At 39.1% G+C, this 13,890-nt stretch overlaps 1 protein-coding gene across 6 annotated transcripts in view; it reads left to right on the top strand.

The window, feature by feature from the left end:
- The window catches only part of CDC42BPB (CDC42 binding protein kinase beta), an 88,289-nt gene that overhangs the window by 30,345 nt on the left and 44,054 nt on the right, over positions 1-13,890 (top strand). For all 6 annotated transcript variants that reach the window (XR_013774625.1, XM_079308871.1, XM_079308868.1 and 3 more), the window contains exon 3: positions 10,353-10,436. Coding sequence is in view for 5 of the 6 variants with exons in the window: in XM_079308871.1 (XP_079164997.1) it covers positions 10,353-10,436 (84 nt within the window). In the remaining variant the exon portion in view is untranslated. The remainder of the gene's footprint in view (positions 1-10,352; positions 10,437-13,890) is intronic.

The raw sequence follows: 13,890 nt of genomic DNA, 5'->3' as shown, positions 1-13,890 counted from the left end.
TTTGACTCTCCTAACAGCTTCAAAGCATGTTTGGTCCAGGAAATCAGGCTAGATACAGTCTGAAACAAAATTCCTGAGCTGCACACAGTATAGATGGGAAGGCTCAGCACAGGGCACTTTGATGTTGTTCTGCTCTTGCTGTGCCAAATGACTTGCTGTAGTGGCTGTGACCACTGATATCTAAAGAATTTTAGATTAGTGTTTTGGCAGTTTGTCTTTTGGCAGGATTAGAAAAGGTTTCTGGATCTTTTCAGAACTAGACTTGTGATTGCTTTAGATATCAGGAATGGGAACCCTTTACAGTGACTTGTAGATGGAGTCAGTGTTGGGAATGCCTTCCCACAGTATAATATTCAAGGAAGGCCTGTTTTCCATAGTACTTGTTCTGTTCTTTTTCAAAAGATGCTCTTCTCCATTTAGGAATTGACCAGCTGGAGTTCTCAGTACAACAGCAGATCAAGTATTTATGTGCATTTTAAGAGGCTTCCATTTATATTTGCTAGGGGGCTTAGGATGACCTTTCTTAGCTTTGGATCAAAGTCTCAAGGTGTATAAAAAATACAAATGTTGTGTGGAAACTTGTGTTAATAGTGTTTGGAGTGCCAGAATCAACAATGTGTTTCATACTCTTTCATTTGGAAAAGCATGGAACTTTACAAAAGCAATTCACACATCCCATCCCCCCAGTGGAAATGAAATTTCACAGAAGTAAAATGAGAAAGGATCTAAATTTCATCCTTCTGTTAGAGCTGTGAGTGCTCACAGAGTCAGTGGTGTCAGTTACCTGTCAATACCACATCTTGTTCATCTCTTACCTAGAGAAGTTTTAGTTTATAGTTGCAACAGCTTGAAACTTTTGATTAGTTTAAATTATGCAGGAATCATTGATTTTTAATTCATTATACTTTAATCCCTCTTGCCAGAGAGTACTTTGTGCTTTTTGATTATGAAAGAATCCTTTGACCCTTGTGTATACCACACTGCTATAATGTCCAGATTTTATAGGTATTATAAAATAGTAATGATGTAAAGGTTGACATTCCATAATAAGAAAATTAAATACAGTTTCTCAAAAGGAACTGGTGGCATCTGACTGGTATAAAACAGCACTTGAGAAAACTGAATGGAGGAGCTGTGAGGCATTTTTTCATACATACATGGGAACTGTGTTGGAAATTACTTGATGGGCTTTATGTGCTAAAAATACATTTTATGAATACCTATAAAATATTTGTTTAATCAGAATTAAACTAAACATATTCCTGTTAGAATGAAGTAGTTTAATTTATATACTGAACAGCTAAACAAGGTAGACTTCAAAAAGGATGAAAATTACATTCCATTCTTCTCAGTTTAGCTTATTTGGCTTTTTGGAGAATGCCAGAGGCTTTATTCTTCCCAAAGAACTTTTGCATAAATCAGTAGCTTTGAAGAAATATAGTTTAAACAAAATAAAAGCATGATATTCATTATTAGTCAGGATCAGTGGTCAATTTTTGCCAGAAAACATACAAGCCAAGTAACAAAATGTGGTATTTGACCAAAGAGAGGATTGAGAGCACATGTGAGCTTATCCCTGTGAACACAGCTGCAAAATCAGTATCTAAGGCAGATTGATAGAATCACCAGAACACATCTGTACTGGCATCTCTTTCTCTCACTCTCTTTCTCTTCTTTCTCTCTCTCTTTTTCTTTTTTTCTCTCTCTCTTTTTTTTTCTCTCTCTCTCTCTCTCTTTCTTTCTCCCTTCCTTCCATTCACCTTTGCAGAACTCAACTTGGTTCTTAACACTTTTTCAGCAATATGAGAACAAGACCCAATGCAAAAGCACCTGATTGAAAGTTCTTGTAGCACAGCATGTCTGAGAAAGCAAGAGGAAAAATGTTGCTTACATTCTCATTATTACACTGGGAGACAAACAGCCTAACTGAGAGCCTAGGGATTTCTTCTGTAGCCACCTGGACTTCTCCTTTCACATAAAGGAAGCCAGCCACTTTGCAATCAGGGTGAACTGAATGCCTGAATGACCCTTACAGAAGCATGTAGGGCTCTGAATCAGGAAGTCACTGGCTTGAGAACATAATTTATTTTTTTCAGAAGTTTCATAGTTAGGAAGAAAAGTTTGAAATGTCATTTGAGTGCATGGCAGTTAGAATAGCTTATAATTTGAAATGCTGGAAGGAGGATAAACTACTCACAGTTCTTCCTCATCTCCAAGGCTGTGTTTGCCTGGGTATGTACCCAGCTGGGTGGAACATTTTTGTGAATGCCCCAGTGTTACTTTCAGTTTTTCATTTTCCAGGTCATACAGGCAGGTAGCTCATGTACAGAGGGGAAACCTCCACAAGGAACAAAACTAGTAATAAGTGTAAACCCCCTGAAATAAAATCAGAAGTAAAATGGTTTTCTGCTTTCTTAATTCTGGTTTCTATGAATAAAATGACTGTAGAAGTCTATGTTTGTAGACAAGAAAGAGTATTTTATGTAGCATGAAGTTTTTTGTGAACTACACAGAAAACACACAAACTACACAAGAGTGAAAATCACTTTTGCAAACTACACAGAAGTGATAATACAGTCTTTAGGAGATTTAAGGAATATCAGCATAAAATGCAAAACTCTTTCAGATTTTTAGCCTTTAGAAAACCACACCAAAACAACAAAGAAACCAAAGAAGCAATCCACCCTTGGTTTGAAGTTTGCCTGTGCCTGATTATTCCTTTCATCCAGAAGCATTGTGGACCGTTATTTGAAATGAAATGATGTCTTGAGAACCTGAGCTTGGTGGGATTGTGCTTAGCTGGGAAACTCAGGCCAGCCTGAGAAGTGCTTTCTGTGTGCTTGGTGTTTGGCTGTGCATATCATGGGACCTGGGAACACTGGTGCTTACAGCAGGGTGAGAGGGATAGGAAGAGGACACTGTGGCTCCAAACACTCACATGTGCTTCTTTGCAAGGTTCATCTGCCCTCAGTAATGTTCTTGTATGTCTTTAAGGTCACATGTCCTCATTTTTGTGTGAAAGACCATTTAGGCACACTGCTGTAGATCAACACATTCCAGTCAAAGAGCAGTTGTTGAAGGAAGAATGCCTCAAAATGTACCTTGTTTGAGAACTTGGATTGTATAACGTGGCTGACACCTCCTGGAAATTTGGCAGCGTGGGACTGAAACAATTGTCTTCCTTCCCTTGTTTGTTAGCAAGGATTTCTTCAATGAGCAATGCTTACTGTGGTTCCAGCAGAAGGGTGGAACTGCTTGGTCTTGCTTAGCACAAAAATAACTAGAACTCTTAATGTGCCCCACCTAAGTATTACTTCTCTGGTTGGATTAGAAATACCTTTTCATGTAGATGCTGTTGTGTACAGACTTGATCTCTGTAGTGTTCAGTAAAAATACGTCACCTCAACTTGGGATGCTTAGTCAGAGTCTCAGCTGGGATCAACAGACAGAAAAATGTGTTTCCAGAAGAAAATAATGGCTGAGAGAGAATTAAGACTGATCCCCTGTGTACCACATGTTCTGATCAGTGATGTGGTTTCTAATGAGAGGTACTGGCTGAGGTTGCAGTGAGAGTCAGAAGTGAATATGTAGAAGCGAAGCTTCCCGCGGTCAGTCGTGCTTGGCAGCGAGAGGCAGAGCCCTTTGTGCCCTCTCCACCTTGCACTCACAGCTGTAGGGTACTGAGTTCAGTGTTTTGATGTACTTCTAGAAATTAACCCGGGGCACGGAGCCTACGGACTGCAATTATGGCTGTCTCACCTATTCAGAAGCTTTGGTTTGCAGTTAGGTGCCCAGCAGGGACTGTGCTTTCCTGCATTGCAGATTAGCAGAATTGCAAAGTATTGCATACCACATATGACACTTTTCATTCAACTATTCAAAGAGTCAAAGCATTTAGAATACGATGCAAAAGAAGTATTTAATTAGCTCTGCTTTCTTTAATATGCTTGTCGTGAAAAAAGAAAATTAAATCAAAGCAAGCTATTTTCTGCTGTGGAAATGGATGAAGAAAGAAGCTGCTTTGTTTTGAAAATGCTTCAAAAGAGCTGGTTGCTATCTCAGTCCTCCCCAGCTCCATGTGTGTTTGTGTGGCAGCACCAAGTAACTATGGAGACAGGCAGGTTGCAAGGAGCCAGAGACACACACAGTTCATTGTGGTGCTGCTGTGAGAGCAGACATTTGTCTCTGCAAACCCCCCGGCCCCGAGGAACAGCTTAGGTGCTATTTGGGGCCTTTATTCTTCTTCTGCAGAATCTTTCTGGCTGGTACTTGTAAGGGATTTCTTATTTGCACAACATGAAGATATACACTGCATGCTTAAAAAAACCTGCTTTGGAAATCTGCACCATGGCATATGAACTCTATCAAAAAACACCCTGGTTTTTAAATTTATATGCAAAAAAGACATTAAAAAACTGATAGAGCAGCCCAGACCAGTTTTTCCTCAAATATGCAGTATTAAAACTATCAACTAATGAGCTCTATATCAAAGACTTTTTCCTATCTGAAAGTGTCAGGAGGATAAAGTAGTTCCTGGAGGTTTTGCAGTAGCTGATGTGCAAGGTATCAATAGCATGAAACAGAAATAGTAGAGTAAAAGAGGCATAAACAAGCTTTAACCAAAGGAAATGAATGTAATATTAAATTATAAATCTGGTAATAAGACATTATGGGTAAACTGTTTACATCTGAAATGACATTTTGTCTCTTCTGCCAGCTGAAAGGCTTGACTCAAATCTCTCCTCAAATGTCTAAAGCCTTTCCAAGTTCCCGTCAAAGGTTAATTCATAGTATTTTACACTGTTTTATCCATGTAATTTTATTGTCTGTTAGACTAAGGAGACCTTTTAACATCTACTTTTATTGATGCCCTTCCTTCCAATTTTATTTTTAGATAGAATCATAGAATGGTTTTGGTTGGAAGGGGCTTTAAAGAGCATCTCGTTCCAACCCCTCTGCCGTGGGCCAGGGACACCTTTCACTAGACCAGGTTGATCAGAACCTCATCCACTGTCTGGCCTTGAATAATAACAATAATGTAGGCTTTTTTTTCCCCTATTTTTAGCAAGTAAAGCTTTTTCTATTCCCACAGTAGCATGGGAGGCTCTTTAGTTTCTTGATCCTTAATCGTCCTCTTTCACACCTGCTCCAGATGAAGTTTATTTTTCTGAGGTGTGGCTGTATGTGGAGTTTCCAGTGAATTTGTATTGCAAGGCAGTAATGTTTACCCATCCCCAGTGGTGTGTATCTGCCTGTGAATTCCAGACTCAAGTTTACCTTTTTTCTTAACTACCTGCCATTATGAGCTGTTTGCACAAGTATTATCACCTATAGTCTGTGTTCCTCTTCTTTTCACCTGAGAACATTTTGCAGTCAAGTTTCACATTATTCCTGCAAGCCCAGTCCTTAAAGATAAGTTTTAGCTGAAAGTTTCAGGTGCCATGAGCATGAATAGCATCCTAGTGAGATTTTTGTCTTTGCTTTGAAATTAATGCCAGCATGATTTTTAAGAAGTATTTGTTAGCTGTCTTAATTGTTTTCTGGAAAGCCAGTCTTATATTTAAATGATTTCTGCATTTTATTGCACCATACCTACCATTTACATAAAAGAAAATTTGTAACTTGGTGCTGCTTACTAACGCTGATCATGTCACTCAAAAGGCAAAGTACAGTGGTGGGAAGTTCTGTCATGTCTGTAGAGGATTATTTGGCTCAGATTCGCATCCTGTAGATTTTATTGGAACACTGGGAAAGGTGGAACTTGACCTGGGATGGCTTTGCACAGTGCAGCCCTAAATGTCAGTATTTAGTGGGTTTTGAAGATCAAAACATAGCAAAATACTGATTTAGAACAATTCAAGAAGAAAAATACTAACTCTTGCTGAAGTCTAGAAAAGCTACTTTAGCTGTATTGGTCCTTTATTTTATTTTATTGCACTACAAATGAAATAGAGCTTTGAGACACAAAATAGGGGAAGGAAATGGATAGCAGAAGCAATACAAATCTGATAGGGTGTTGTGGCTTGTAGTTACTATAGATGGATATAAGTTATGCTTTAGCCCCACTAGTCATATGTTTTTTTGACATAAATGTATCTAAAGTTGGTTGAAGTGTAGGCACTAGGATTCATTAGGCTCTCTGAAATCCTTGATGAAACATACTTGAACTTCATTGCAGTTTTCCTGTTGTCTCAGTCGTGAGCATGACAAGTCATAGTGATGCTAATCAGATCAGATGGTAATCAATCTATCCAGACTGGAAGGGGGGTTGCAGTGGTGGGGGAAGCCTTGCATCTGTAGTTTTTTCTTGTCACATCTTTAAGACTTAATAAAACAGAATCACCTAAATATCTACCAGACTACTCTGTGATTGTTGAGCATTTGGCCCCACTGATTCTGCATTCAAACCTGTATTATGAGATCCAAACTGGGAGTAAGTTTTAATTTCCTTTGTTTGACACAAGTATTAAATGTAGTAGTTCTGGGCCAAAAGTGCATGGATTTGTAAGACCATGTCCCACCCCTTTGACCAGGTAGAGATGTGTAGGAAAAACATCCAAGAGTAGAGCAGAGCTGAATCCTCAGTTTCCAGTGGCTGAGGGTTCAGGGACTCCCCAGCCCACCCCTCTACTCAGTGGTCAGTAGTTCCTGAGCCCACATTGCAATGGGTGTTACTCAGGTATTAAACATGTCTGGATTAAATACTTTGTGAATACTTAGGTGCCCACAGCAGCCTGTGGCTGAGTTCCAGAACTTTTGTGTGACAATACTTCCTTAATCTTGTTACTTTTTTTTTTTTTTTTTAAATTTGATTCTTTTCAATGTCTGTGTTATGAGAAACAGCAAATTATTGTTCTCTGTGCATCCTCTCCATGACATTCATGGTTTCCTGTGTTTGTCATAGCTGTTACCTCTTCCAGGCCTGGAATATTTTGGGTTATTAAATCTTCTTCTTGAAAAGCTGTTTTGTCATATCTCTGCTTGTACATTTTTTTTTCTTTTCATTATCCTTAGCTTTTGGTTTTTTGTTGTTTTTTCTTTTAAACTTCCGATACAGGATAGGCTTAGAAATGGAGAGTGAACACCAATATTAGATCCTGGTCTGTGCATAACATGAGCACTTGATCAGCCAGTGGACTCTGAAGATAGAAACAATGCTTTTGTTCTTAAAGCAGGCATTTGTAGCAGTGTACAAATGCATGTCCTTTGGAATGCCTCTGAACACCAACTGAATGGTTTTTTTCCTTATGTTTGTAGATGTGGTGGATTGGTATGTAGGATAAAAACCATCATATTTAAAACAGACATCTTGCATGGTTAGCACAACTGCAGTATAAGAGGCCTTTGTTCCATCTTCCAAAGTGATCAGTGTGGTTATTGTAAATGATTTTGAGGTATGCCAGAGAAGGAAGAATTAATATAAAAGTCAGAAAAAACATCTCAGAAGGAGACAAAGCATTATTATGATAAAAGTAAACTTAGAAATGCTGCCACCTGATGAAGTAAGTAAAAGATAGGTAACTCAAGGAAACACTGAGGTATTTTTATGGTATTTTATATTTTCCAGTATTGTATTCTTCCTTATAACAGCACTGAGTTTATTGGGGTATAATTATATTTGTGCTTCCCTGTTTCGGTTTAGACATCAGTGAAGTTTGGGTTATGCTTTTCTGTTTGCTTTCTTTAAAAAAAATCCTAATTATTTGAATTGGCTGGGGAGTCAGGTCTAGTCAGGTAAAAATACTGTCAGTTCTGTGAGATATCTTTAGCAGCCCTAAGATTTCTTTCCAGAGATAAAATTAATGGGTAATTGCCTAATTTGCTGTGTGGTTCAATGAATTTTTCTGCTGACATGAGAAGCTGTCCCACTGTCACCCTTATAACTAAAGCAGTGGTGTGTTTACTGGTGCCATAACTTGATAACCACTTAATGTGAAAATATGAGTCAGCTTTCTTTTTATGAACTGTACTTTTTCTTCCACAAAAGACAATTATCTTCCTCCAGAAAGTTTAAATTGGTCTTTTTAAAGCCATCTTTTTAGTTGAAAATAAATAGGACTAATACAGTTAGTGACTGGGGAATAGCTAAGTAAGTCGTAGAGATTTGGCATCCTTTCTTCTTTTCCTTTCTTCTTTTTCCAGGCCTGTTTCATTTGCCACTTTGTTCTAACATTTGCACAGCTCTCAGCTGTGCCTGCCCTCCATGATGCCAGGCTTCCATTGCTCCACAGCACTTGAGCACGCTCCAAACTTGTGATATCCAGCAATGCTTTTGGACAGTGATGGCCTTAGATGAAGTGCAGTAGATGCCAGCCTGGGTTCTGATTTGTGCACTGTATTTGTACTTAAATAGCTGAGCAGTTCTAGTGTTGTGTTATGAAACTTGAATGTTGCTACACCAGGGCTCACAGAGCTACACTTGCAAATTGCATCTGCCCCAGAGCATTGGTTCATTCCTCTGCAGAAGGTAACCTGTCCTCTGCAGCAGGTAACCTTGGTGCTGCTCTGTCCCTGTCCCTGCACTGGAGGTGTGGGCATTTCCTGAGTCACCATGTTCTGTCTGGAACAATTTAAAAAGTGTAGTGGATAATGTCAGCATCTTACAGTTTCTCAAAAGCTTTTAATGCACTGTTTGACTTATAGTGTGCCTTCAGCTGGATCAGGGTAATGACCCAATTAAGTGCATGAAGAGAGTTTTTACAATGACTTTTAACTGTGATGAGAGGAATAAGGCTATTTACATTTAAGGCCAATACTGAAGGTCAGTTGAAAGTTTCATATGTGCCAAGGAGCCTCGTGTATTTGGTTGAGACTTTCTCGTCTCGCTCATCCTTCCCCTGCAGCATGAGCAGTGTCTGTGGGAGGTGTTTGTATGCCAGGAGACACTGGGGTTGTAATGTAGCTCTGGATATTCTGCTTCACTTGGAGAGGCTGCTGCTTCGTGCTGTGCCTTTCCCAGCTGTGTCCAGGGCCAGGTTCCCATGTCTTTGCTGAAGTGGTGCCTTTCTTCAGAGCTGTGTGTCTGTCACATCACTGTGCAGGTGTGTACAAGATGCTGTCACCCCTACGTGACCTGGTGAGTGGAGCTTCACTCACTGAGGGGTGGAGGGTTGAGCTGTGTAGCTGCAGGGTGAGATGTCTGTGTAAATGTGAATATCCTGGTTTTGTGTTACTGGAGAAGCAGTAGTTTCTCTGCCCCTCACTTCTTTCCTGGTAAGGTGCAGGGTCATACTACATTTCCCTTCTCAAACCTTAAGACTTTTTATAGTGTTGCTCTGCTTGATGCACTATTCCAACCTCTTCTTATAGTCAGCAGCTTCTTGAGGCTGCTGTAGTTGAATCCTTTCTAGATAAGTTTTTAAGCAACAGAAGAGGCGAGGTGATGTCATTCCTTTTCACAGGCTATTCAGAGCTCTTTTGGAAGCAATGAAAGCTGCTTGGTTTTGTGTTTCTGAAATAGAGATGAGCTGAGAAGCAGTAGAAATAGCAGTAGAAATATTCAAGCAGTCCATGTATAGTCCTGTGAGAATGTTGCTCTATTAGTCATGATGCCTGTTTTTCTTTTGCCAACTGGAAGAACTTTGTGGAAATGATGGCGTTACCACAAGAAGAATTAGTTTTGGTCTTTGAGAGCAGAAGTCTTGGTCAAAATAAAGTCTTTGCATTCCTAAGCCTTGAAGTTTTTGTATTCTTGGATTTTTCTTCCACATACAGCTGTGTCCAGTGCTACTATTCATAACAGCTAAGTGTGAGTCTAATACACAGGATGCATAGTAAAATGATGTAAGCAAAATGGTGAATAAATAAATGAATATTTTTTTCTTTTTAAAATATCTGTATATAGTACACAAAAGCATGCTAATTTGCAAATTTCTTTCAAGTTTCTGAGACCTGAAATGTGAAAACAAATTAGTCAAATGTAGTGTATTTCTATTGACAGCAAGCCTTTCTTGTTTTCTCGGGCTGCCCTTTTAAATGTTGCCCCACTGGCTGCAGGCATGACTACAAGCCTCACTTGTTCTTGGGAAACAATGCAGCTTTACTGCACATCTTCATATGAAAAGCTTCATGCTCCTCCTGTATCATCCCCCATGTACTTCATCATGAGCTCTTGACCACACATGGTGCATCAAGCACACAGTAGTAATGTGGAGCAAAGACTCAGACTGCAGTTTATCAATGTGTCAGTTGATCACTGGTGACTCCTTAGTAACTTATTTTATGGATTTGTGAACATTAGGCTGTGTGAAAATTGTATTTCTCTGACCATGCTTTTGTGTGAGTATTGATCTCTTGAAATATTGTATTTTTCTGACCATGCTCCTGTTAAATAAAGTATCTTCTTATTTCAGGTTGCAGTTGTTAAAATGAAGTGTACAGAGCGCATATATGCAATGAAAATTCTAAATAAATGGGAAATGCTTAAAAGGGCAGAGGTAAGTAATATGGTTTTTAACACAGAGAATTTTAAAAATGACATTAGGAAGATTACATTGAAGCTCTTCCAGATTAGGAAGAATTATTTCATGAGCATAGGAGCTTCGTTCTTTTCTCTTTTTTTTTTTTTTTTTTTTTTATCTTAAGCTGTTTTAATGCAATCAAGTCTGACAGTCCCTTCCAGGCATCTGTTGTTCTCAGCATTACTGTGTATTCATTTACCAGACAGTCTGCCCTAGTTCTTACCCTGAATTTATTGGCCAGATTTTTGTTTACAGTAAAGGCAAGTTAAAGACTACATGAAAGCTGAGATTGGTGCTACTATGACATTCACAGCTGTATACAAAAACGTTATGAAAAGGTCTTTCTTCTCTTCCATTCAGAAAGCATGCATTAAGGAGCTTTGCATTCTACAGTTTGTAACAGGATTTATATAGCTGGTAAAACTATAACTAAATATTTTGGAATCGGATTCAGATTGTAAAACAAAACGTGTTAAGAAGGTAAATCTGTTTAAGGTTTTTGGCAAAAGGAGGTGCACACTGTCACAACAAATTGTGTAATTGTAAAGGCTAATGGGTACTTCACACATTAGGAAAAGAATACTAAGAATACACAGTGGGGACCAGCTTTCTAGGATAGGTATTTCTAGGATACATACTCCTCCATGGTAGAGGAAAACCTTATGGCACATACATAATATTATATAAGTTAGCAGATAAATGAGCAATAGATTTGAAGAGAAAAGACATGCAGTGCATCAGGACTTGCAGCAGTTCTTTTAAGGGCAAGCAGTAGTGGCCTTGCTGAGGTCTGAGTGTGCTGACCCTTCCCTGTCCCATTCTTCTGTCCCCTTCCTGACACCTCCTCCCCCCAGCTGCCCTTCCTAGTCCCTCCCTTCCTTTCAGTGAGTCAGTGCCAGGCCTTTTCCTGTGACAAAATCTCCTCCCTCTTGTTAAGCCCCTCTTCAGCTGCCTTTGCCTGATTTAGTCACAGTCTGTCCATCCATCCATCCATCCATGCACCCCTTCAGAGGCGGCAGCAGCCGCTGCCACCCGGCTCTGCTTTGAGCTGTCAGGGGATCTCACACCCTGGGCTGTGCTGCATCAGCAGTTCTGCATTAAGCCTTTCCCTGTAGGAGGGAAACTTGGTGCTCTTTCTGTGCAGACTTCAGCTGTGTTAATTCATTGGTCAGTATACAACTGTTTTAAACACAACTATTTGCAGTGATCTCTCAAATTCTAATGGAAATAGAGCTATACTGCCTTATTTCAGTCGTTTTTAAAGTGATTTCATTAAGTGGCCTAAGTAGATGCAGCTTTTACATGTAGAGAAAACAGCTGTTTACAAATTTTATTCTAATCATGCAACTAACCCTTCTTATCCTCTCAGGCAGGCATGAAGGATGTATAATGAGCATTAGTTTTCCCAATACAAGCTTAGGAAAAGTAACAGTCAAAAAAAGTTTTCTGTCTGCTAATTTTCCCCATCTACAAAGGACAGTGAAGGGAACTATATTCTCTGCAGGACCACTTTGTCTTTTCCTGATCAGTTTACTTGCTTGATTTGGCTTCTCTGGATAAAACAGGATGTTGCAACTTGCATGTTAACTTCATGCAACATCTGGGTGTTAAAAATTTCCCAAATGTGGTAAAACCTGTTATTTTTTAAAATGCAGCCTGCAAGAATACAGTAGCCTTTTAAATTGAAAGTTCCATTGGAAAAGCAGACTTCAAGTATTTTTTTAATCCTCCTCATCTATTATTATATAAAAGTATTATTATTATTTTATAAGTAGGTTAAGAAGCATGTTGTTACACTGGTTTACTTTTGTTGTGCATGACATAAAATTTAACAAGAAGTTAGCAAAATACTGCTTATTCATGTACTAGCTGCAAGAAAAAAACACATATGGTTGGAAGCCACTAAAATAAAGGAAAGGTTAGTGAATATCACCTGACATCCATAAATGGGTTTGAAGCAAAAATAGGCATGTCATTTATGTTGATGAGGACCATTTGTATTCGTTGTTCTCCCAGCAAAATACAGAGTCATTAGAGTATTACTGTTGACAGTTCCAAATACATCCTGACTGGCTGATTAGGTAGGCTGTCATGCTTTTTCAAGTCACGTCTCAAGGCCTTTTAAGCTAGTGTAAGCAGAGAGGGAGAATTTTATGCCCTGAATTCATGATGCAGTGCTCAGCAGCATTTCTGGGTTTTTAGTGTTCATAACATTCCCTCGCTATTTGAGGTTGCACAGTGAACTGGATCAAGGGGCTGATGTCTTCGAAAATAAACAAACTAGTTTTCTGTGTTGGCAGCCTCCTCTCATCGTGGTGCCAGGAGAGCTGAGAAGTGCTGTGCTCTGGTGCTGTGGGAAGGGGATAGGATTACTTGGAGCTGCTGTGGCTGCCAGCCTTTCTTGCACAGCACTGCTTTGGCCTTGCATTCATAAACCGTTAAACCACTCAGCTGGCATTTAATTACAATTTACTTCTCTTTGCGCCAGCGATTGCTGATTTACAATGTGACCACAGCGTGGTCTTCTTCAGTAAAAATGAAGATTGAATTTGGCTTCCTTTGAGGGGAAAGTAGTTGGAGATACATTTGTAAGGTGCAGTCAGTGTATGCTAAGGTTTGGACTTCCCAGGCACATTTCCTTGGTACATTTTCAAATATCCTGATAATGCCTCTCTGGACTGAGAGTAGTAGAAGAGTCCCAACGTCTGTTTCATGATAGTTCTGATCCAATAAAAACATTAATATATTTTTATTGGGGAGAACTTGTTTGAAGTTTATGAAAGTTGCTTTTATGTAAAGATGCTGAGAAAACTTGCTACACAGAATTTGCTTCTCTGAAGTGTTGCAATGTGCTGTTTGAAGTAGAAGAAAGATTAATGAAAATGAAAATGTATTATACTGGACAAAGATACGACAGTAATAGTAAAATCTGCTTGTTTCCCATAGTGTGTTAGCAGTGTCTGGAACTGGGACTGTAATGTAATAAAAGTATACATGAAACTGTTTTCATAAAGGTCTTTATCAGAAGAATCAGACTTACTTTCCCACAGCCATTACCTTTCTGCTGGATGGTAGTGACAAGTTGTTATTTTCTGACTTTTAAAAATGTTTTGTAAAACCAAGATTTAACTTTGACTTCAATTGGCTTGTGGGCTTTTTGGTGTTGGGGGTGTTGTGTGTTGGTGTGGAGTTTTTTGGGATTGGGGATAGGAGGTTGGTAGGGTTTTTCCCTTTGGTTTGGGGTTTTTGGTTTGGTTTGTTTTTGTTTTTTAGTCAGAGTCAGGATTAGAGTGACTGAATGCCTGACTAAAACCTGCAGAGATTCCCTGGCATGTCACTTCTGTCAACTGAATTCCAATGAATAGAGACCTCTGTTCAGTAATTTGAAATAATCCCATAAAACATCCATATATATTCATCCTGTGAAAAC

The sequence above is a fragment of the Erithacus rubecula genome (genome assembly GCF_903797595.1).
Source record: "Erithacus rubecula genome assembly, chromosome: 6".
In the NCBI taxonomy this organism is placed as follows: Eukaryota; Metazoa; Chordata; class Aves; order Passeriformes; family Muscicapidae; genus Erithacus; species Erithacus rubecula.
The sequence above is the reverse complement of the archived record's forward strand: the minus strand, read 5'-3'. Positions and strand labels throughout refer to the sequence as shown.